The 26,039-nt window shown below is 42.9% G+C and overlaps 1 protein-coding gene across 6 annotated transcripts in view; it reads left to right on the top strand.

Moving 5' to 3' along the window:
• Positions 1 to 26,039, top strand: part of tspan9a (tetraspanin 9a) — a 238,323-nt gene that overhangs the window by 125,936 nt on the left and 86,348 nt on the right. For 4 of the 6 annotated variants that reach the window (XM_053884526.1, XM_053884525.1, XM_053884524.1 and 1 more), the window contains one exon: positions 16,073 to 16,152. In XM_053884526.1, coding sequence (XP_053740501.1) covers positions 16,090 to 16,152 — 63 coding nt within the window. In that variant the 5' untranslated portion in view covers positions 16,073 to 16,089. Of the gene's footprint in view, positions 1 to 15,126; positions 16,153 to 26,039 lie in introns of those variants that run through there. The other 2 variants (XM_053884527.1, XM_053884522.1) reach the window with 2 other exon arrangements.

The raw sequence follows: 26,039 nt of genomic DNA, 5'->3' as shown, positions 1-26,039 counted from the left end.
TGCAGGTTATGGAAATCTAATCTCTAAGTGGCATCGCTTCCGTTGCGGCTGCGATTTTTTTTTTCCGCATGACCTCGACCTGAAGTTCTCTCCATCACATCTCTCTTTCACTTCCTGCAGCACCATCACCTGTCTCATGTTCCCTCTTTACAGTGCAAGTAGATGCAGTTTCCTGTCATATAAAATCCTCATCTTATTCCTGTAACTAATAAGTGCTGCCCTAATTGACGCTCAATAAAACTACATGTCCTGCATGCTTATTATTGTTGGTGTTTATTTGCATAATGTTTCTTGGATAAAAGCATGTTAAATTATCCTGTTAGAAACATTTGAAGACACGCTGAACCTAACAGCACACAATGATGTTGTAAAACAAAGTAATAAAAAATGATAGCTATTTCAAAATATTACTTTTTATAAAGCCCCTGTTCCATCATCTACAATAATCCTTGATAATTTATGATCCCTAAATCAGGCAGTAGCGCTGCTCTTATTATTTTATTGCTTTAATAACATTGTTACCGCTGCGGTATGAAGTTTATTTCCAGAATGGTTATGTTTACGGACAGCGATACCACTCGGTATGGATTTAATAATCTCTGGGCAGAGGTCAAGCAAGCACAGTTCACACCGCGCAGTTGGGAACAAGTGAGTCATTAACAAGCGTGCGAGTCAATAAAAGAATAATGCCACCACATCCAGCAGGTAATGAGCCCGAGAGCTGTGTGTTTTATATAAGGCTCCCCCTAGTTTGTGTGTCTGCGTCCGTACAGTAGTACAATGGAAACCCCCCAACATTTTTTCAGCCTTACATTAGACCATTCGCTATAGTTGTCTCACCCATGGTTTTCTTAGCAATGTCTGAATTAACCAAGTGTTGCCGCTGTGGTGGTCTTTCTACTTGTACAGCATTTCAATAACAGGTACATGAAAGCCTTTGTAAGTAGTAATTTTCTGACACACTCAGACTGATTTCTTTTTTTTAAAAGATTGGCATCAGATGATCAAAATTTCAGTCGTATGACCTGCGTCACACAAATCCCAAGACACATAGACAGTGTTCAGATCACTAAAAGGTTATCTCAAAGGTGCGAGTCAATAAATAGCACTTGACAAACAGGACATTCTCGTGACCTTTTCTTTCCCAATAATTCAAGTGAAATCTGACTGTGAATTTGTGTCCAAGGAGTGGTGTTAGTAAGAGACAGTTTCTCTCAGCTTCCTTGGTGCTATCTACCAAAGTTAAAGGTAGCGATTCACGTATGAATGAATGAATGAATACTCATTTCAATAGCTGTCTATTTTTCAAGTCATTTTTGAGTCCTGCTAGTAAACTCAAGTGTGGAATGTTTGAAATTTATCATCTGGCTTTGGTAGATCGGGCAGTGTTGTGAACTTAACCCTTAAGAGAACAAGTGCCTCAGTCTTTAATTCCAAGAACTTCTTTCTCCTTGACACCTGCTTCTTCCTGTCATTATAAACCTTCTGTGGGTAGTCGTAGTTGAATGTTATGTTCCTGGCCAGCCATGCTTCCTTGAGAACCTCAAATTTCATCACTTCCTTGTAGGACTTTCTCAAGAGTAGAGCATGGTCTGGCACTCTCACCGGGTATCTGGTTCATCATCTGAGTAGAGCCCATCGCCAAATCCTCATTGTATCCCACCTTGTTCTGGATTTCTCTGTGAAGAGCCTGAGACCATCAGCTTCCATGTCTTCTGGCGCTGAGTATATCATGCTCTGGGTCTTGCTTTGGCTTCCAAGTGGGCGATTGTGTCCCCATATACCAGGGATCATTGTTTTAACAACAAGCTCACTTAGATCTTCTGCTAGATCTTCATTTCCAATGAACATTCTTTTTTTAGTTCTGCCTTTATTTTGACTATTTCCTCCCTTTGTTTCTTCTCCATCTTAAGGACTCTGTTTCCATATTTCTTCTACATTTGAGAATCACTCAGCCATTATCGCTGACTCCCCTGGTGAGCACTTGGTGGCTTCGTCCATAGAGCTTGTATCCGGTTCTGTGTCAGGTGGTGATCGAGAGGCAGCGCTTGATGTCGATTGCTTTTCCGCATAATTCCAACAACTCACGGTTGTCTGATCAGCCGTTTCCTTTCCTCTGAGTTTCCAACAGACTCTCCTTCCTTCAAACGGCCATGTCACACCATCATGTTTCTTATCTCTCCGGGGCGACTGGCCCCTCTGTAAAAAGGTTTCATTACATTTTCAATTTGAAACTACACTGAATACGATAAAAAAATCTAAAATACTTGGTATTTTTTACTCACATATTTGCTAAAATAAAAAATCTATATACTAAAAAAACACTGAAACCAAAATCTCGAGTCCATTTCCTAGTGGACCTCTTGAAATAGAGTCGGCAGCTTGTGATGCATCCAGGAAAGCTCCCATATTGGTTGGGAAAACTGTCACGATTCAATTTATCTTTAAATAGTAGAACGAAGGAACACGAAAAAAGTGTTTCTGAGTGTAAGGCTGGCAGTCTATATTTCAAAGAAAGGTAGTTAACCGAAACAACCCGTTGTTGTTGAGCCAGTAAATCAATAGCAGAGGGCTCCAGTTACACGCGCTATACATTCCCAGTGTGGACTCATTGTAGCTAGCTGAGATTTTGCAAACATTTTTTTTTGTGATACCCTTTACAATTCTCTTTAATATTCTATGAACCTTGAGAGGCGTCCTTTGATCATCTTTATCCGAGCGTGCCGTCATCGTTGTTTCATCTGCCTGGCTATTCTGGTACGGTTCTGCTGAGAGACATCGCAGCCGTTTGACCTCTTCACAACGGAACCGGACTTTACTGCACTCTGATGCTGTGTTGCATTTCAATGGAGGAGAGACACTCTGATCTAAATGCTAATTTAGTAACCTGTAGTCTAAGTATACACAGTGTGTGCTATCATTTGTGTCCCACCTTATCTCCCACAACTCTGATGGACGCGCCTGGTGGAATTAGGTTGAGATTGGGGATTGGCTGCATGACTGGCTGAGAGGAGTTGGGGCTTTATGTGTGTATTATCGAGCCACGTGTGCGGCGGCTCCTGTGCACCCTTGTGTCTGTGGAGAGATCGAGTGGGCATCCTAATAAAAAGTCATTCTGCATTCCGATCTCTCGAAGCTATCCGAATGTCAAATAAGGAAATCAGAGAGGGAGAGTAAGTTTCACTATTTCACAGTTCAATTGAGAACAAACGTGGCACAATTTGACAGATAAAAAGTGGCTGTTCACTGAGCCAAAGAGTCGACACACGTTTATTATTTCATTTTCCCCGATTTATGTTCACCAATGGCTGCGTTAAGACTTCTCTCTCTATTGTTTTTCGAGCGATACATTTTTCAACTTCCTCAAACTTGATCCTTGCAGTTTTCCACTGACTTTAGATTTTACTATAAAAATATTCTTTGTTATTTTGTGTTTATCATCCCCCATAACTGTACTATTCATCAACATAGCAAAATGACTTTTACCAAGTCCTGTCTTTCTTTTGCTATTAAATGAATTGAAAAATATACAGTATATATTTTTACATTTTTTCATAGTTCAACACAAACATTGTCCACACTTAAGTATAAAATGTTCACTTATTTATGGTTTTAATATTGAAAATGAATGAAATTGAAGAAAAAAATATATATATATATTAAAGCTAAAAAATCTTGAAGGTGTTTCTACCTTAAAAGTATAGATATATAGATATATATATAGTTAAATGGTGTAAGAATATTATTTGCCACAAGAAGTCACATTTTTCAATTTGAATGAATTATTTAGTATATTACTGATTAGTATTTAGTATATTACTGAATCAAATGATGGATTTAAACATCATACATTTAAACAACAAAATATTGTTTATTTTGCATCAGTTTGACAACAGCACAATAAATCACGATGGTGGCTATATTCAACTTTTTATATCACCTTCCTTAAACTAAAGCTCTTTTAATGTCATGAAAATATTTGAATAACAATTTCAATTTCAAATACATTCAGAGTAGTGGAAACCCTGGCCATTGTGTAGCTAAGAACATCCCTTAACAAAAGCAAACAGATGCTTTTGTTTGCTTTTGTTCAGGGATTCCTCCATGTTTGTTGTTGTTGTTATCAAAGGTTCAAAGGTACAAAAGTTTCACTGTTTCAGAGTTCAACTGAGAATAAATGTGGCACAATTTATATATATAAATTGTGCCACATTTGTGTGTGTGTGTGTATATATATATATATATATATATATATATATATATATATATATATATATATATATATATATATATATATATATATATATATATATATATATATATATATATATATATATATATATATATATATATATATATGTAATATATAAGTCATTCAATGTTTTTATCTACTCATTGAAAGCTGCATCTCTCCAGCCAGAGGAGACTGAAGTGCTGTTGCTCCACTAAGTGTGCGTTTTCTCCTTACAAGGCGGAGGAGACTAATCTCACACGATTAAAGCAGAATCTGTAAGAGGAGCCTGAAGTCATGGATTGCTCATTAACACTCTTTCCCGACACCGTTATTGACATTTTGATTACAAATCTGGCCGGTGAATGCCAGCACTGTCTGGCCCCCGACTCTCACAGAGATGATAATATGATGTAGAACATTAAAAGGCCATGATGGAATTATGAATATTAAACCTGAGAAGCATGTGGTTTTAATTGGAAGAGGCAACATCAGACCTGACAGCAACTGCCCAGCACTTATCTTTTTTCAGCTCCTCCTTTGGTAATATGTGAGCATATTGCTAACAGGATGCGTCATGACGGCCGCTGTTTGCATCCACAGCAACAGACATGGCCACGTATTTATAGGACCTGAAGGCCGTTGGCAGTGTCACATTGTCTGACAGGAAAGCCTTTGTAGTTGTAAGCCTCGCCTTATGCCGAGGCCTTGATCGTACAGTCACACCAGGTCCGACTCTGTCGTGTGTCAGATACTGCATCTGTGCCTCTCTGATAGGCTTCACAAGGGCGCGCTGACAGAGCCCACTGGTAATTCCTTGTGTAATATGATCAGAGGGTAATTAGCACTTTATTACCAAGTCAACATTCTTTACACTCAGAAGGCTGTGTCATCTGTCTGGTCGGGTGAAAAGTTTCGCTACCTGGCAGTTTCACGACCAAACGGTTTTGATTTTCCTGATGTTTTTAATGGACGGTGGTTTTATTTTGGGGAGGTTGTCATGAGAGAGGTGACCTTGTGACTATGGGAACGATTGTAAAGATCAGATTCCAGTCAGTAAATCTGGAGCACTCCGTGACGGCAGTTAAAAGGCATTAAAAAAGGCTGACCGTTTCAGAGACGCTTTTATCGGCATCCGATCGGGTCCATTCCGTGAGCGGGGGAAAGTTGGAAAGCATTTTTTGGTCTCCTGAAAATGGGATAATGAACAAAAAAAATGAATTGACTTATTCATCAAATTGGATTCATTCTTGGGCACATTTGTTCCCTCAAAAACATGATTTCCCCTCACTGGCAACAGTTTGGCGATTCTTGCGTAAGAGACGTAATTTTCCACTTCAAGTTTCTTTAATAATGAAGCAAAACAAAAACAAGTCTGCTTCTTGTTTATGCTTTCTATCATGTGTCCTACAACAGATGAGTGAGGAAGCCTATGAACTTGGTGATGCTTTCAATCACATGGCTCTTCGGTCTTGAAAGACAGCAGATCAGGGCCTCTAATTCTGTCACTCAATTTTGAGGAAGCTGGCCAGGTCCATATAGTGATCACAGTGAGGGACAATTGAACGTGGGTTGTATTCAAATACTCATTGGGCAACTTGTTTTTCTCTCTTGTTATCATACCTCATACTAATAGAGTAGTTTGACATCAAAATATTGTGAAATAGAATGGCTGCCTCGCTCAAAACACTGTTATACTATATAAACTAAACTATTAGGAACGACAAGCCAGGAGATATGAACTGTGCCAATGCGTCACTCCCGGTTTCAGTTAAAACAAACCTTTTTGTTCATAAAAACTTGTCAACTTGGTGAGACATTATTGTTGAATTTAAACACGTAACTTAACGGTGAAACCATGTGACGCCACACAAATGCCAGACACTCAATGAGCGACTTCTGGGAGTGTCCGTGTTGACCCAGACTGGTACAGCACTGATCGGTGAGAGAGCATTTGTCGACCATATTCCGGAGGACCCCCTCGTCTGATTGTGTCACCGACATGAAGGCACACAAGTTGTCGAATATGCTCTCTCTCTCTCGCTCACTTGGTTCATATCTTTGTCCTCATTCTAGCCATGGACACCAAAAGGTTCCGTTTTATCAGCCAAGAGGGCTTTATTTGTGTTTCAGTATATAGCAACACTGAAGAGAGACGCTCAGATTCTGACATTAAAGTTCAGATCCAGGACAGGTCTTTGGAAATGCTCCCTGATTGTGCATGAGCGTCTCTGTATGACACCTATAAATGCACCTGTGCACAGCTGTCAAACGGTCCTCAGAGAGTGGGTTTGCTACCGAAAACCACAAATCGGACTCTCTCATCGCATGCATCTAACTCAAATTTCTCCCGCAGATGCGGCCCACGAGAGCCTTAAAAATATGGAGTTGACTCAAAATAAAATTCATTTTCTATTTAGTGGATCATCTGCAAAACTGTCGATTTCAGATGGTGAACCGAAGCTTTGCTCAGGCTGTTTTCTCACTATTTTAAATTGTAAGATTGAAGAGAAAGTGTGTCTGGATGGTGGTGAGGGAGGATAATTTATACTGAGTCAAAACAGATGGATACTTCATTCAAAAGTTATTCTCCAAGTGTCTGATATCACATTGTTCTTCGTCGTAAAACACACTCCTTTCATGCTGCGACTAGGACTCTTATACTTCAGCCACTTGGGTGAGTGATTGAACTGACACCATACACCACAAAATTGCCTTTTGGATATTACGCACGGAGACGCTTTGAAAGCACCACAAACAGCAGTACAGACAATAAGAACAGACCTTTATTTCAAGTGTTTCAGTATAATGCGAAGATGCACACAGTGGACAAAAGGAGAAACAGATGCAGAAAGCACACAGTACTTTAAGGAAAGTCACTCAAACACGCTCATTGACACAGAAATGTATGAAGGTACATGTAGGAGACGAGCGGTGCAGCGGATGATGACCAAGAGTCACACCTCCACTGTACTGTGCCATGAATGTCCAGGAGGTGTGAATAAGTCATATAGCTATAGCAGGTTGTTTACTCAATGTTGATGGCTTATAGTGGGGTTTGTATTGTTTTGTTGCCTGGATCTACATGTTTATAGTAAGAGAAACTCCATATTGTCATGTGAAAGCCTGTGTGGTTTCAGCTACAGCTCTGCTGATACCAAATGTTTCAAATTTTCGCTTAACCTCTTTGGTCTTGAGTTTTAGAGACTCCTGTCTGTAGGAGCCCCAGAATGTTCAGGCGACTGCACAGTAGGAGCTGGCAGATGCCTCTCACCCTACCAAGCCTCCATTGCGACTCCAATAAGAAAACAAGTGAAGGAGCTCACAAACTGTACCATTAAATCCATTTTCCTCCTAAATAATTCCCCACATGCACATGATAGTTTATTGTTCCGGTGGCCATTAAAATGTCGTCTTTATGACCCTGATTGATAATGCAGCCAAGCTAAAGGGGACAGGGTCATTAAGACTGAGAATTAGCGATGAGTAAAATTACATTTTTCATTCAGTCCTAATTAATTATAGAACACAGCTTCAGACACCTTTACTTGGCTCAAATATTTGTAGGCTTAATAATTAAAAGCTGTGTTGCCATAAATTACCGTGTTAACAAAGATGCTATGAAGCTGAGAGTATTGTTCCGGTCAGGTCTTTCCTTCCGAAGCTGCAGACTCCCTTGTTTCTGGAGGTCTTGGTTGACAGGACGTAGTGTCACAACATATTCTGTTGAGACGTAACCTTTGCAGAGGGCTCATTGGCACAATGGCTTTCTTTGCAACTGAAGAGCCACTGAGATTTCACAGTGTGTAGCTGCAATGTCTCCTGGGTTCACACTTAGTTTGCCTTCTGAAGGTAAAAAACATGCCGGTATACCAAAAGCCTGCCTCGCTTGAGTGGCTGGATGACAGAAGGCAAAAATATACCTTTAGGGAAGCAACATTTTGCAGTTTGTCCTCAAGTTGTTGCCGCATGTTTGACCTTTTTAGCAATAGCATTTCAATGTAATTCCAATCTGGACGTCAACCTTGGTGACAGCCCTTGGATCCTTCTTTTTCTCTTCTCCACATCAAAACAAGTGGATTATTGCAGAGATAGCACCGTATATTCCTGATAAAGTACTGCTAACAGGTTTGTTGGAAATGGCTGAAAAGCACTGTGGGGACATGCCTTGAATGTCATCCAATGTGATTTTGGTTCAATCGCTGGTTGACTGTAAGTTGACCCCCTGTGACCTGTTAACCCGCACTGATTGTTTAACAATCCTTGGGATAAAGACAAGCTGCCATTAACCTACTTCACTGGATTGAAGGGCGGCTAACTGACTTGACATTGCCTGTAAACATAGCAGTTCCTTCTGTAGACGCTGGCCAAAAACAAATCACAACACAAAGATCACAGTCTAAAATAGTATTGGAGCAGCCTTATCTTTCATTACGGCACACTTTTGCTGGGCTCTGGTTTTGATACCCTTCAACCAAGCTCTTGTTCTGATCACTGGTGAGTCTGACCACTACCCAACGCTTCCTCTGACACATCCCAAACATTCAGACTGGGGTTAAGGCCTGGACTCCATGCAGACTTTTAGCGAGGAGGGCGTCTGGGCGTCTGCAAAACATGAAAAGATGGAGCTTGGCCGCCAGATTACGCTGGTGTATGGCTGTATCTGGCGTCCATTTTTTCATGTTATGCAGACGCCCAGACACCCTCCTAGATAAAAGCCCAAGTGTTCGTCCATGTATGAAATGATGCCTCAGGCTTCTCTCTTTTATAATTTGAGCCTGGTGAATCGAGATGTTATCATTGAACCCATTGTTTGGTAAAATTGTGCTGGGCCTAAACCTGAATTGAGTGGGGGCATGTACCTTGTGAAATCTGCGTGGCAGTTTTGGTTGTTCTGGGCCGGCCAGTGTACGTTATGAAATTGGTCTATTTCCTTGTGAATATTGTAGGTGATATTGTAAGGATCAGTCTGACTGAAGGGACCCGGAATTCTGTCTCCCCAGAGACCTCCAGCTCTCCCTCACGATACAGTACGTCACAGAACACATAGAGTGACCCAGGTCCGCCACCTCAGAAAGACGCACAATGGATGTTTCCCAGCGAGAGAGGTCCTGACAAGATTACCAAATCACCCCTCTTGCAACTCTTCTGAGCCTTTCAGAGACCCCACATTTTAATGTTTTGACCCACCGCTTTTTAATGGTGCTGTTGAAGGGTTTGTCTTTGGATCCCATCGTAGGCATATAAATGTTTCTTTTTCTGTCGTGGCTCAGTTTTCTGCAGTAAAGCTACTAAATAGAACACTGCATTTGTCTTTGTTCACAGCCTCAGTGTCTTGACAGAAGTTCAGGTTTAAGTGGATGCTTGGTACAACCTTTTGTTGCAGCGGTACGTGAACTGGTGCGTAGCTCCCTCCTGGGACAATGTTGCCCGCTCTTCACTCGAACACATCCTTAGAGAGACACCTGATCTTTTTGCACGGGATTGTTCTTCTGTCACCTTGACTTATCGGTGTCGTCCTCCACAGCAGTGAGTCGTGCGTTGGCTGCATGTGTTTGTGGCTCAGGTGGGACCGGGCTGAGGAGTCTTAGCTTCGGAGTCCGTAACAAGCACACGAAGGGCAATCTCAAATTGGTTCGAATGAAAACAGATATTGAATATTTTAATTCCACACAATGTGAAATGTCTCCATTTTGACCGTCTGTTTCATCTCCTCACATGAATTCTGTGCAGTACCTCTGTTGTTAATTCTGACTGATATTTAATGATGAAACAGGAAGCCTTCGACCTCGATGAAGCATAAGTCAAACGCTAGATTAAAACAGGTTTCTCTTTTTAGATTAGTTTCAAACTTTGCAATGTCGCCTCAACTACTGTCCATTGTTTCCAGCGCTGCCTGAGGTCAGTAGCTACTTTTGCAGCCTCAATTGGGAAAAAAGGAGAACCAAATGTGTCGAACATGATGAAAAAGTTGAAACACACTTCAATTGAAAGACCTCATAAAAAGGGCTGTCATGTGGCCCACATAGTTCACACATTAAAATGTCTAATCCCATCTAAATTAGTTTTTTATCCTGGTGCTTTACAACAAAGAAAGTTCTAACGCCGACCAGCCTCCATCAGCGCTAACTTGGCATGCTAGCTCACACGACTTTCTGTTGATTCTCTTTTTTTTTAGCGGGTCATCTGTTTGATAGCTGTTCTAACAATGTTTTAGCAACGTTACGTCCAGTTTCAGCAGCTCTCATGAAGGCGATTTTCAAATTCTATGTTGGCTCACACACACCACCTCCCCATCCTTTTAGGCCGTCAAACACTTTGTAGCTTTGTAATGTTTGGAGTTAGCTGTGACTCTTTGTCCCAAAGGGAAAAATGCAACCGTAAGCAGAAAAACAAGCAAAACATAGAGTTATACCAAACAAGAACCTTCCAGAATTCAATTGAGCCTTCTTTAAATTAAAAAAATTCAGTCGCACTCCCTCATCGCTTACGGGATCACTGCAAGAATAATAAGTTGGTCAGTTACACAACCCGGACCGAATCTGTGTCCTCCCCTGTATTTTAAGTTGGACAACCAGCTTTAGAGTTCTGTGGTTATTCCAGTGCCTACATTGAAGGGTCCCCACAGTCCTCTAACCAGCCATGAATGCCCTTCAGCACCAGTAGCTATGAGCTTTTTGTCTACCTGACAGGTAGTTTCAGAGATTTTTACCTGCTTAGAGGGCATGTTGTTGACATCATTTTCTTACTCTGTGTTTATTTATTTATTCAAAAGTGTAGCTTAATTGTGTATTGGAGTGTTATTAGCTTGTAGATCCACATTTGAATTATTCGATAATAAGGCGAAAACACTAGTAAATCGCCAAATAAATAAATCATACTTACAAATGCTGCCAGTTTGTAAACCTTCAGGCAAAAAGTCAGAATGTACAAAAATAAAATCTTTTCTCCAAACAAAAAAAGTATGTTCTGCAGTTTCGTTGTTTTTTTTTTTTCACATTTGAATTGATTTATTTTGAAATGTGCTTCATTTTTATTTCCAGGCCTCGACTGGTTTGAATTCAAAATGTTTTTTTCCTTGAGGAAGTTTTTTAATTACGGCGGAGGAAAAACACAAGAGGGTTGGATTAGGCTGTCTGTGGTGATTTCGCTTTACCGCTATTATCCCTAAAACCATCCACTCGAAAGTCTCCCTCCATCTGTCTGCAGGATGAACCATCGTGGCTCGGGCGCTGACAGAAAACCATTAAGACAGCTAAACTCCTCGTGGCAAACCTGTACAGTCTTGGCGTTCCAAGTCGTTTCATGGAGTCAATAAGGACAATTATACTGTTATCACGACTGTCATGCTCTATTTAGCATGCAATTATACAGTGGCCTGCTATCACAACCTTATTATTGAGATAATCATTTTGCTTTAATTGAAATTTCTTACAGTCTTAACAGCTGCTTTGCTCTTTTTCATGTTGCATGTGTTGCCTAGCTTTAGTGTTTCAGAAAGCTCGACTCAAACATTCCCACCAACAAGAGGCACGTTCTGTAATCTTTCAAGAATATTTAAGAAACGGTGTTGTGTTTTCCTACTGTTGACTCCTCTCAGACTTCTTTTATGGTGATTTGCATGAAGAAACACTTAAATACTGTAATTTCACGACTATAGAACGCACTGAAATATTAGCCGTGCCCATTACATTTAAGAAGGAAAATAGAGCTTGTTCATGCATAAGCCGCAGGTGCAGTGAAAGGTCAGTGGTGCACCCGGCTTAAAATTGTATGAGGACTCACTTGTAAACTAGTTTTGAAAAACAGGGTACAGCCTCAAGACTGACTCATGAAACCAACTGGGCAATGTTCTGAGCTTGAATCATGAACTCCTCACATCTTTTATTTACATTGAAGCGCTGAAAATGCACTGTTTCCACTTGTGTGCCCGAAGTTCCGACACCGGTCCTCAAAGGGCCGCAGTATCAACCAAACTAGCACATATATGTTGACCAATCAGGTGCCAGCTGAAACAAGCACCACCAGGCTGACAGTCAACTGATCACACTCTTACACCTGATTGGTGAAACGGTGTCCTATTGGTCGGTTGGTACGAAACCCTGCACCCACTGCGGCCCTGTTGTGGAACAGTTTGAGACCCCTGCTTTAATGAAAGGAGCAATGAGCTTCAAAGTCAGTGAAATAAATGGAGCTAGAATCCAGATCGATGAGTGCTGCATGGATGATTAGCTCAAATCCAGTCTGGTTATTCTAAAGCTCCCAACTATGTCACATTCAGAGTTGCCGTATTCTTTCACCTACTTCCAGATTCCTTTATGAATGACAGAGAAACTGAGTGATGTTTGCCTGGGTGTCTGGCCACCGTAGCCTCGTCTCCAAACTCGAACTGTCCCTCCTTCGAACTGGCTGCCACTTGTGATCTTGTCCAGAAACCATTCATCATCCGGACGCACAACTGTCCCATGAAGTTCCTTTTTTCACTGCTTCCTTTCTGTCACAGATCAGCCCTGACAGTCGTCACCACCTGTTCTACACCTCCATTGATTTCTTCTGGTTTCCTCTATGAGCAGCCCGACTGGTGGTGTGGTTACTTCATGTTTTATAATGACCACACTTTTGTTTGTTTTTGTATGATTAATAATCCAAAGATTAGTGCCTGAGGATGTGATGTGCCTCTGAAGACCATTGGCCTCGTATTTTTAGGAAACAGCGAAACACTGGTGCAAGACTAAGAATAGTTTCAGATGGATTAATTACCTAAGAACAGACTCGGGAGAACAAAGTAAACAACATTTGTCTTTGGAAAGATCTGTCAGTTTGCTCGCTGTCATGCGGCGAGTGATTGTGTGAGCTCAGCACGCTCAGTTGAAGCGTTGCTTTTTATTGGCCGCTGCTCAGGATCAAACAGCTCCTTCTCCCATCGTCTGATAGCTACACGCTTAGAAACAGTCGGGTGACTGTATGGAGTGAGTGACGCAGCCCGGGTCGGACGGCGGCTTTGCGATGACTAATAACCAGGACCTGCACCCAACTGCAGCTCATCCATCCAGCCGTAGCCGGAGTTACGAGTGTGACCATTTCTTTCACGTCTCAACCTCTCATGTCAGGAATGTCTCAGTCGATGACCTGCTGTGTGAGCGAGTCGCATCAGAAATAGAATCCTTGATTTTATTGTGGCAAAACGTAGCTGTTTTTGTGAAAATAAGGTTGTAACAAACTGTAGTTTTCTCGGTTTTTACCTAACACTGTGTTGTTTAAAGGACAGCATTATCAGCAGATGTGTACATACAGACCAGTTGTGATACAGATGATACAGATGATACTGTAATGTTCCCGCTCTACTTGTCCAGGTTCCTCCCATGAACAGTTGCTGTCAAGCTGTCCAGAGAGTCCCCAGCTTGCACCAACTTCACTGGGACAAACCCTTGAATGATAATGAATGATTTAGTTTTTGCCTTGAGGATCAGTCTGAGAAACATTTCCACTTACTCTTTAAAAAGATAATAATCAAGGGCAAACTGTTTCATTCACGTTATATAAGACGCATTTGCCCTGCAGAAAAATATTTTACTAACTCAGGCATGAATTCCTTTAAATATTATCCATTTGATGGAAATCCAGGTGGTTTTTTTTTTTTTGCCACCCCAGGTGGTCCTGTAGATTTGGCCTCAGGATGACTGCACCGAGCACTGGTACTCACCAGTTAAGCTGGCAGGGAAAACGGTCAGTTTGAAACTTCCTTCCCTTACAGCTGAGGAGCCTCAGAGTCACAGCTTTCTCATCTATGATGTGCTGTGGGGTGGTAGGGTGAAGCTCAACCTTGTCTAAATACCAGAAAAGACAAGTAGATTGCATCAAAGGTTTGAGTGGCAACATGTTGCCCGTGATGTCAGCCAGAGAAACCTATGTGTCTGTAGCAGCCAACTATGTAGCATTACAGCTTTATTATTATGCATTACTTGCAATTCAATTTGACAGCAGAATGATCAAATTTCTGATGACTCTGTCACCCTAAACATTAGGGTGGAAGTGCTCCAGTGATGAGTACTTTGCTGCATAAAGAGCGCAGAATAACTTTGTGCTTGTATCCCAATGTTTTTTTTTAAACTGAAGCTTTCAGCGCATCACTTCAATCCCATTTACTCTCCTTCATCATGGATGTTTTGGACATGACGTGACGTTGCACCTGGGATTGGTTCACTGAAAAATGTCCCCTGTGAATGAAAGCTATTTGTTATTAATCTGTCATTTGAATGGAGTCACTATTTTTGTCAGTAATGAATTAGTCATTACATACATTAATCCCTTAAAGTCTTTGTCCTTGTTTTTTCCATTAACAAAACAAAACTGTGGTGCAAAAATGCTACTTTGGATCCTCATTCAACATGGGATTTTCCAGACATTGTGAAATTGCTCTCGTCCTTCATAAAAATGTAGTATTTGCATTTGTAACCTCAGATCCACAGAGTGTATGTTCCGTCATAGTTTACATATTTCAGTCCATACCTGTATGTGGTCTGCCATATGATGCGCCTCCATTTTCCCTTTCGTAGAGCCTTTATTTATCCATTGGTGGCACATGGGATTTTTGCCTGCGAGTGATTATGTAAACTGGTGTGCAGTGTGTGTCGACCGCCGCGGGAGACCCTAGAGCACCTTCACATCGTATTGACTTTGCTCATGGATTCAAGAGATGTTTGGAGTAGAGATGATGGAAACACAGAGATGGACTTATTAATGACAGCAGGTGAGGAGGAGGAGGAGGAGGAGGAGCGCGAGTTGGGCTGCAGCTGCTGCATTGGTCGTCTTCTGAGCAGCGGGGAGGGGCTGTGAGAGAGAGAGAGAGAGAGAGAATTTGCGACGGAGGGCAGTGCTCCTGTATGAGAAGTAGGGAATGCCCGTTAGTTGTGTCTGCCGAGAGCAGAGCATCAGCCAGAGTGCGGCTGCAGGGAGAGGAGAGCACTGCGGAGGAGTGAGCGGCTGAGAAGTGAATGAGAGAAGACAGGCAAACAAGAGGAGGCAGCGCCAGTGACCACAGGAGAGGAGAGCACATTAGTGCATGTTCAAACAGCTCAGAGAGCAGCAGTGGAGAGCAAAGTGAGGAGGAGAGAAAACTTACCAGGTCAGCAAGAGAGCGTGGAGAAGTAGAGCAGCTGAGACTCAACGGGGTCTCACTCCCACCGGCTCAGCAGAAAGAGAGTGAATTTTCAAGAGGACGGATTTCTGGAACTTTTTCCTGGGAAGACGATGAAGATCCTGTCAAAACAGTGATGCTTCTGCTCGGATCCTTCAGCACAGCTCCTTCCGGATTATCAAAGCTTGAAGAGAGAGTGAAGCCTGATCGGTGCACTTGATACTTTTGGCACATTGGGATCAAGCGCGTGCTCTGAAGTGAACGGCGCGTTGTTCTCGGGAGCTTTTTTTATGTTTGTGATTCATAGTTTGAAGAGGGGGCGACTTGGAGGACGAGCTGCACTGTCCTGTCATCACTGAGACTATGTTAGACTCTGCGTCAGGGGGACTTTCATCAGCAGCCGCAGCCCTAGAGCATGGAGAAGTCCAGCAGTGAGGAGTCAGCCATACACCGCAGCCCTTCCGTAGATAGCCGAGACTCTGATTTCCCTCAAGCGTCCACGTCTGGCTGCCCCTTTGGTGGCCGCGGCTTCACTGCCGGTGCCTTCTACGGCTCCACGGGGCCACGCAAAGACGCACAGCAGGCACAGGCTGCCCCGGCTGCTGACGCTGGCGCCGGAGACAAGAGCAACAACAAGTACACCTCTCCGAAAGGCAGCAAATACGTGGTCTTTTACCTGGATCTATCCTTTGTGTTCCTCTTAGAATTCAAGAAGTGCAACATGGCCAGAGGCTGCCTGTGCTGTTTGAAGTATTTGATGTTCATCTTTAATCTCATCTTCTGGGTAAGTGCCATGATTTCTCCTCACTCCTCCTAAAGAGATGACACACATGTGGAAACCCGGCGACTGGGGCTTTCTACCAGTCAAAATCCGCCGCTTATAAACCTTGAATTCTCACAGTGTGGTTGTTGTGCATCCATGCGTTTATAATTGTTACATCAGAGCGTCTATGCATGTGCTCTTCTCATCACGCTGCTATTTTGGGATTTTAAGGACAGAGTCAGTCAGCTTCTTCTCGCCCTCTCTCATGGGGTTTCTTGATTGTGGCGGCATGTGGGCATGGGTTCAGCAGGGTCAGCCAATCAGCTGGTAATATGATTTACGCCGGACACGGAGGTGAAATGCTGCTGTTGCTTGTACGTGAAACAGCAGATGCCTCTGCAGCACGTTTGATGAGAAACACGAGACGCACGGCGTGATTTAAGAGAAGTCCCTAAAGGTTTTTAATGACAGCGAGGGGGCTTTTGAGGACCTTTCTGCGATGGACAATAAATGTCTGGTTCGGCACAAATGTCATGTGCAGTGGTTCCTGGTTCCTCCAGATTATAGAGCAAACATACTCCGTGTGTGGTGGGCGCCACTTCTGCCTGGGCATTTATCAAAGCGGGAATCCCTTGAATGTTTACGGACTGGATTAAAGAGCTTAAAGGTTATGGGGCCAAACCCTTTGTGTGGGTGCGGCGAAGCATGAAAATATCCCCTGAACTGGGACTTTCTGAGCGACCCTTGGTCCATCGTGTCACTGTGCTGTGAGCCCTCCTAAGTGGGGCACACAGAGCGGGCATTAGCAGGAGCCCAGCTGTGAACAGGCCAACATTGAGAGTGCGCACACGTACACATGCACCAACAAACCCACATCTATCTCATTTGTGCACTCTTTATATGCACAAGTGGACAGCAGCGCTCCTGGCCAGGCTCTGGGCTGCAACTGGGGATGTGTCCGCTGCCTCTTTGGCTCTCTTTTTTATATCAGTGCTCCTTTTACTGAGACTGCAGAGACTCACAAGTGGCTGTGAGGCTTGTCACTGTGCCTTGTCTTGACGTAAATGTTTGTGGAAGGAAATGAATAGATTGGGGCGGCTACTCCGATTCATTGGTTCTGTCAGGGGCGCATGCAAGCTCATCTGAGACCTCAGCATGTGTGGCTCCGCTGAGCATTGTTGACTCACTTTTTATCCGTTCAGTTGCTATATTTTTGCATTAAACAAGGAGGTAAATGAAACTGGTCCAAGATCCAACTGTGGAAAACCATAGTGCCTGTTGCGATTCGGAATTGCATTACTTAGAATCATGAGCAAAATATGTCTCTGTTTAAGTGACATCGGATGTCAAAAATGCAGTTGGTAATTGGCTTAAAATCTACATTGTTATTGAATTGTAATTGAGATACAAACATGTTAAGATTGCAACATATCGCTATCTTATCGATATCAGGATATGAACATTCAAAATATTAATATTGCTAAGTCAAGCTCTCATCATAGCCTCAAAGCGATGGCAGTGGAAAACATCTATTTTTTGTTTCCTCTTCAATGACAGACCAACCTTGGTTGGTTCCTGCTCTCTGTTGACTGACAGCTAGCAACACCTTCAGTTTTTCTCAATAATGTTTTTATTAAAAGTCAAATTGTATATTACTGACATGGAGATGTCTAGATATGAATATCGAGATGTGAAATTTTATCCATAGCCTTAAACCCTAATTGGTAATTATAATGTATTTACAGTCTCCCCTGTGTTATGAGGCCCAATATCTAGAACCTCTGGAAATGACAAAGAAAAACTACTGAGATGAACATGGCATTTTTCGACATTGTTTACTTGTTTAAACCGTTGAGTTATTGCCTCCAGAGGGCAGGAGGTGAATTACATCTATTACAGGCGATAGCGATCGGGTTCAACTACTTATAGTAAAATATGTGAAGAATATTCCCTGTTGGATTTTTAAAGTACAGATATATTCATGAGGGAAATTATCTGTTTTCATTGGGAAAAGTGGAACTGTTGTGATAGACGATGGGTGTACTTAGGTTAAGGTTCCCTTTGCTTACTTCTGTTTTTTGTGACTTTTTGCAAATATGATTTGTGCATTATTTTATTGTAGTGGTGTGCTATGAATGAATGAGGATTAACAAAGTCAGTCCACTGTCGTTATGGACCAGAAGGGCCGATAAACTCCAGACATCTGACGTGTGTTATTGTCAGCTGTAAAGAGCAGATGTGAGTCGCGAGCTGGGATGTGTTAGCTAAAATATGATCGCAACTGACAGCATCAAAGACGACGAGGAAGTGCAGGCGGCACGTTCCGACCACAGTGAACTCAATTCTCAGACTGGTTGTTAAGTAAGAAACAATAGATCAAGCCCGAACACTGCACAGTCACGAAGAACACCCACACAGGCGGCCCACCTCAGGGAAACCTCGCCGCTGCTTTTCTCATTGACATATGCTTTATTGATGGAATTTGTCATGGCCATTAATCACAAATTGATGGTTTTAAACTTGCAGTCATTATTGTGCTTCGCAGCGCCGCATGGAATATGACCTCATTAGTATCGCATCTACCTGCATGACAGTTTGGAACATTTATCGGGGGTCATAAGGTCAAGGCTGTCTGCTTTCTACCGGAGGGTCTGGGGGGATTTCCCTGAAGGCGTGTGTTTCCTTGGGTCTCTCCAGGCTCAATTTGAGCTTAACTCCCCTCAGTTGCGAACCCCCAGCACTAAGAACCGGCTGCTGCCCACCACAAATAAGGAGGTGGTAAAGAAGCTTTAGTGGTCAAGGATAGTTGAGGCCGGGGAAGATAAAACTGGAGTTGAGGACTTTCTCTGTCATCCTGACCGTCACACTAACTGGCCTCCAAGATTGTCGCACACCCTGCTGTCTTTCACGAGGAGCAGGCGTGCATCTTGTGACTGCTTCCTGTGGATTGATTCTTGTGTTTCCCTTCAGCCTCAGTTGATCCTAATGACTCTTAAATCAATGTCTCATGGGACTGAGTTGAAGCGGAGTGGGAGGGATAACGTGTCTGGTGAACAAAAGGCTATGCCTCCAAATGTTTTATGGGCGAAAACTCGAACCGATCTTGTCTGTTTTTGGGATTTAACAGTAGTCGTGAATTATATCGTAAACACGGACGCATGTGACAAATTCCGTCACCACTTCATAGAACATTAGAAAAACATTCCACCCTCTGTTTGCTCACCAGAGGGGTCCTCATCCTGTGGTACAGGGGCCACAAATGGTCACTCTAAGCGCTTGCTCCCTGTGGCTAGCTATATTTATTTACACAGTTCAGTGTAGGTTTTCGGACTGGACTTCCTTGTGTTTTTTGTTTGAGGGAGCGTCATGCAGTTAATGGTCAACGCCGATGTTCACATTTAGATCCAAACATATCTCGGTGCCATCCAAACATTTGCAGTCTTTTTTTCAAGGATAACTTTATTGGAACTAACTGGGCCTCAATGGTACTAGATGCATTGTTCTTGAAGCCAGTTTTTCATGAAGAGCAATTGTGGAGTGAATATATTTTTTTTGTTTTGATTTTTGCTCTTGGAATCTTTCATGGCTGAAGTGATTCTTCGTATGAGCAAATGGTAGTGTTGGTGCTTGAAAATGAGTGTCCTTGTCAAATGACAAATCACTTTGGCACAGTGAAGGCAGGGGAGGAAGTCAAGCTAAAATCAAGCCGCTACTGTGGTTGAAAGTGTTGTGAAAATCAAACAGATTTGTTTTCTGAAGGAGACAATTTAAAGATATGATCCGTAAAACCGATCAATTTGAGCATGAGACACCTTTGCGACACTTGTGTCATCGTCACTTTACACAAGCGACTGCAGCTTGTCTCAGGTGCTGCTTTCTCGAACCCAGCCGCACGCTTTGACAAGCTGAGAATAGGGGTTTCGGTCATCCCTGTGGAAGGATCCGGAACGCTGGCATGCTGTATTCTGACACCCCTGAGACAGTGCCGCTCTACCACTGACACTCAAGGAATCACAAAGTTACTGCAGCTGGTTTCGAGGTGTCCTTCTGAAGATCTGACATTTCTCCCCGGACTTTGAGGGGACGAGCGTCACATGACACCCACCCTGGCAGGGCTATCTTTTTCTCTCACTGTGCACACATGCTGCTTCACAAGCACTTGTGCATGCAGCAGCCTCCCACACACCTCGTCGCTGAGTTAACTTGGCGGTAACTTGAAGCACAAGGTAAACAGCGACAGGCACTCCAGGCATCTCCATACTCATCCTCCGGCCCCCCCAGCAGTTGTTCAAGACCATCTGGCTTCTTTTTCTTATGTGGGATTAGAGGAGTCTGAGCTGAAGGGGGAAGTTTCAGGCAGATTAGAGCATTATTGGGTAGCGCTGCAGGGATTGAGAGCACGGCTCCTTCAAACAGCTCGATGCTTAAGCCAACAATCATCAAAGCAAATGACCTTTGTGTTGTAACAACGTGTGACAAAGTGTGTGGTTAAGTAGTGGGGGAAATCTCTGAGGCACACACAGGCACACACGCTCCCTTAAACTTGGACACGCTCTGGAAGCGTGCACTGTGAATTCCTTTTATTCATTTACATTCAGAACTTCCTATTCCTCCACTTCAAATAGGCTCTGTAGGGTATAAGCCCCTATGAGGACCCTCGTGGCCACACATTCGACATGTGTGACGACACTTTTTCATACACTCCGCCAAGCTCCCCCAGCTGGATTTCTCCCATTCCTGTCTGCCCCACACAGGGCTTGGGCCAGCCTGATGCCTCTTATCGGTCTTTAAACCCTGCCCTGCCTTCCATGACCTGAAGTCATCACACTTGCTATATGAAACCTGTCTAAATCACAAGATTGGACAAATCCTTTAAGCGGGTTGAGAAACACATACAGCAACGCGGTATTACAAGTCTGCAACTTTAAATCTGGAGGATTTACAGGAGTGGCATCATTTACATGATTCATAATTCCACTAGTGCAGATTTTTACTTAAATAGATCAATTATGCCTAACATTTTGATTCAAACTAAGATGTTATTTCGAGGCTTTGGAGCGGAAATCTGAGGTGGCATCAGTTACTGGCTTGAGCCCTTTCACGCTCACTGTTGAAACTAGTTGAGTTTATGGTTTTTAGTGGGGAAAGATGGCGTGTTCTCTTCAGTGTGATCATGAGATCCTTCACCGGGTGGAAAAAATCTGGAATCCTGAGGTTGTGCACTTGGAAAAAAAGAGCAGGATTGAGATACAGATTAGAGAGTTGACAGGCAAAGCTCTCAATACAACAGTGAATCTGGGTTCCTCCTGTCACCATATGGTCCGGAGATTTTGCTACCAAAAGAGCAAGATTTGGGGACCCTGAAATCAGCTTTCCCCATATGGTGCCTGGACTCGCCTGTAGAGATGGGTGAGGAGCTCAGCAATCTAGGGGAGGCTCAAAGTAAAGCTGTTGTCCCTCCATATTAAGAGAAACCATTCGACAAAGCCCTGGCATCTTGTCGGTCCCCCACCTGGATACGTCCTCAGTGAGAGGTTATAGAAACTCCAACTGTCTGTTTTCCTAAACCACTTCTTGACACCTGGTTCCGAAGGAGTTTTATTCAGATATTAATAGCTAATAGAGTTGCACCTTTCTACTTAGTCGGCAGGTGTGAAAGATTACAGCGTACTGTAGCCTCCTCTGTTAGAGTTACAGACCAAGACGTCTTTCTTGATCTAAAATGCACACTCTGCATTTTGTTGTGAAAATTGCGTGTCAGCGCTGATGTATTATTATGAAGCGCTTGGTGGAGACTGAAGAGGTCATGCCTTGCTGATTTTAAACCATTTATTCTGTGCAAATAACTGAATATGAGTCGGGGGAAAAAACTGCCATCATTTACATGACAGTCACTTCTGCGTTCTCAGCACCTCCCCGACACTTGCCCTTCCTGTCCTGTCCTGCGATCGTCTTGGTAACCTGATCCGCAGAATCCCTCATTCAGCTTTAAACCTGGACACATGTCTGATGCCCTTCCGTGCTTTACCGCCCGATAAACACAAGCTCGGCACAAAATACCGCCGTGTCAAAAGCGGCGGGCTCCTCTGCGACCTGGCAGCGCATGGCCGTTGTGAATCAGTCGGCGCATTAAGATCCACCTTTTTGAAGTGGAAGACCTGTCGTGGCGAAATGAGCTGGGTCCAGCTCAGCCTTTATCTTCCGATATCAAAAGCCTTATTTGATTTTGGCTTTGAAAGTAAATGTGTCAGCTCAGCAGTTACGTGTCACGAGAACAAGAGGGGGTTGGTGGTATCAAAGTGGCTCCTTTGTTCAGCAAGAGCAAACCAAATCTGTTTAGCATTCATGAATTCCTCTGCTTACTTAAGAGATTGCGTCTGGATTTATCAGCCGTTTGCTCTGACGCTGCGCTGGTTAGATTTAATCACTTAATTAGACATTTTAACACGCAGTAAGACAAGATCCTTCAGATTTTATAGTTTACGTTTGTCGCTGTTAAACGGAACACAAGCTTGCTGTTTTGTCTTTTTTTTTTTTTTTTTCATCAAAGTTCAGTCCAGTCTTCCTCGGCCAAGCAGCCGCTGCTTTGCAACTCAGATTGCTTCCTCGCCACATCTGACGTCCGTCAGTCTCAGGCTGCCAGGTGGATTTAGTCTCCAGACGCATCGGGCTCAGTCAGATGATCAAACGCGCTATATGTGCTGTGCCATTCATCCCATCGATCGCCCATGAAAGGCTGACTTTTAAACTGGTTTTGGCTGGAAAGCAGCGTGATCACCTTCAGCCAGTCTAAGCAGACACTTCAGTCAAGAAGGCTCCCTGAGCTGCGTCCACCATGTGCTCCAGCCATGACTGGATTTAACATGAGGATCCAGAGGATCCGTGTATTAACTCTCATCCCAGAGCGACACAACTCCCCCCTCAAAACATCAACCCAATTACATGTCTCTTAATGATTTCAAAGCTGATAACTAGCGTGGTCCTGACGCCTGCTGCGCGCGGGGATCCGCTGACCCGCTTGCCTTTGTCCGGTGTGACGTCCGGGGAGCTCCCTCTCATTTACACCTTCTGTGGCTGCTTCCATTTTTGCCAGAATCCAGCGAGCTCATTAGTAAATTTGGCCAATGAACCGGGAGACAGAAGTTGACACTCGGGACTCTGGGTGGCAGTTGGTAACGCATGGGCTGATGCTGGAGCCAGGATTTGGTCCAATTTAGTCCAGCGCAATTCCCATCGGGGTTTGGATTTTCACTGACTGTTGCATAGATTTCATCAACGTTCGGACAAAGTGGTCAATGTCTCACTTGATTCAAAGCATTTGTATTCAAACTACAACAATAAAATGTTTGTTCTTGATAGTAAATTCAAAATCTCAATGTGCGCCAGGACACGTTTGCACGACTGCATTTCTCTTTTGTCGGACCACCATCTCAGAAGTGTGGCTAGCTGAATGTCGCTTTGATCTGTTTTTAGAAATCATAACTCATTTTTATTGAAGTTTGTCTGAAGTAAAACTCAGTCGATCTCAAATGTATTGATCAAAATTTTCTAGCTTGCTAATATGACATTCCAAAATCTATTTTGGCCGGAAAATATCATGTGGCTTAAAGCGAGCTAAAGCATTTTTTTTGTTCAAATATTATCTTTATTATTATAAGGGATGCTCCAATGATGCGGCTATAAGTCCTATACCGGGATGTAGTTCTCATACTCGTACTCATACTCGTACTTGGAGAGTGGCTACCTATACCACGTACTTTACGTGAGCGTGCAGTTTTTGAACGTCAGTTTGTGACAGTTTTTTTAAATTTTGTGTTTCTACTGAGGTGAAACTTGTGACCGTCATCCATGTCCAAGAAAAACCCACTGAGGAATGTTGCTGAAATAAAGATATATTTTGAAAAAAAAAAAAACCTCAAAGTAACTTCATGTATAAGTATTCAGTATTGATATGAGTGAGTACTCAAATGCTAGTACTCATACACTACTCATTTGCTGTCGATGTAACCCCAATTATAGCCATTCCAATGATGACTCACTCAAGACTTGCATTGGAGAATGTAAAATATTATTGTTTTTGCACTGAAGGTGTATTTTTTAAGCGAGGAAACAAAGGTGTATTTAACTCCGTCATCCTGCAACAGTAATCACAGCCCACGACATATGTAATTGCAGCGCACTTTACTCCCTTTGTTGCATTATTTTCCCATCAGAGCCTCGAAACAGACGTGATGTGTCAGAAATAAAAGGCACTCAGGAGTGGCTCTACTATTCTCTCTCTCCACCTCAGGAAAGGCAAATCACTGCTCATCTGCACATACGAATGAGCTGAATTAATGTGGAAAGCAGGAGCCACATGTGAGCTCCTCCGCTTTTTTCTTGCTTCTGATGTTCATACACATCATGACAGTTCAATTCATGTTGTCACTCCGTCTTCATCTGCGCTGCTGCGGACGCTTGGATGGGAACCTGTTGAGAGGTTTTAAAAGCAAGCAGAATTATTGTTGCCATAGCATTGATGCAGAGAGCGTCGCAGTAATGCTGTGACCGCTGGGGTTGTCTGAGGCGCTCGCGCACACTAGGACGGTGGAGCATTGCCTCAGAATGTAGAAAGCAGCGTAGAGATTTCGACCACATGATGCATTTCAAATGATAAAAAAAAAGTGATATTTTTTCATTGTTTTATTTGTGTTTTAAATACATTTCTTCACCATCAACGTGTAACAACAGAGGCACTGTGTTTTTCTCGACGGAGCCATGCGTCCATTTTCCAATCTGCTATTGAATCAACACGGTCGGCTGCAATTTTTCAGTTTTTTGGAAGTTTCCTGATTAACTGTTGACCTTTCTTCACTTGCAAAGAAGCAGCCTGTGGAAAGGGTACGCTTGAGCAGTGTCACAATATCAACATGCGTTGGAGGTGATTTAGCTTTTGATGCACCTTTGAATGTCATTTTCACCCAGATTTATGTATGTAATGCTCTTGCACGCAACATATAATAAAAGTATTTGGAGCTGAAGATTGACACGTGACTTAAGGAGCTTCATTGTTTATACACGTGAACTTACTGAAATCCCTCATGAAATTTTCATTTCATGTGTACTCTGGAACGAAACTTGCCACACATCAGCTCATTTTGACTGGAAAACAACAACAACTTTTTTTTTTTAATGTCAACTTGTATCATGCCATGCGCCAATCAAAGCGCCTCACAGCTATAAATGTTTAAGCTGCAGCATCTTACCAACCCAAAACTATTCAGACCAATGTGATCCTTATTTTCACTTCAGTTTAATAACACATTCTTTGTTTTTGTTTAATCAGAATTCACCTTCTTTTTTTTGTAAATAAAATAATGCTGGTGATGCGTGAGCGAGAGGCTGGTTGTTGAACCTTCTGTTCTTCTTGCAAAGGTCTGGGTGAGTAGTGTGCAACTGCATCAGTCTCGGGTGAAAATATCAAAGTATCAAAGTCTAAATTTTAAATGTGGCATTATGAATTTAGGTCAGGTTCTCAGGCATTCACGGCCCGGATGGTAATGAGCCCCGGACATATCCGCGGTCGCTTACTCATCCGGGTTGTTAGTCGTGACAAATGGGAGCCCGATTTACGCCTTAAACATTAGAGCTTATATTGATTTATTTAGCTGAACCTCTGCTGGTTACTGCTCCCATTCGACCGGGCCATAAAAAACATATTGCAGCCCACAAGATTGAAACGCAGCAGAACTCAGACGAGGTGATTGTCAAACATCTGATATGCTTTTAATGCTTTTTTTTTTTTTACAGCGGAGCAATGAAACGTGGCATTTATGCAGCTCCGAAGTTCCTGCCAATGGATTGAATTGTTTGTTGTGGTTCACAATGAGCTCCTGTGTTGTCACTTCAAGCCGTATCTTGAAGAAAGC

Source organism: Synchiropus splendidus, chromosome 14, assembly GCF_027744825.2.
Source record: "Synchiropus splendidus isolate RoL2022-P1 chromosome 14, RoL_Sspl_1.0, whole genome shotgun sequence".
Classification (NCBI taxonomy): Eukaryota; Metazoa; Chordata; class Actinopteri; order Syngnathiformes; family Callionymidae; genus Synchiropus; species Synchiropus splendidus.
Note: the sequence above shows the minus strand (reverse complement) of the source record. Positions and strands in the feature narration are given on the sequence as shown.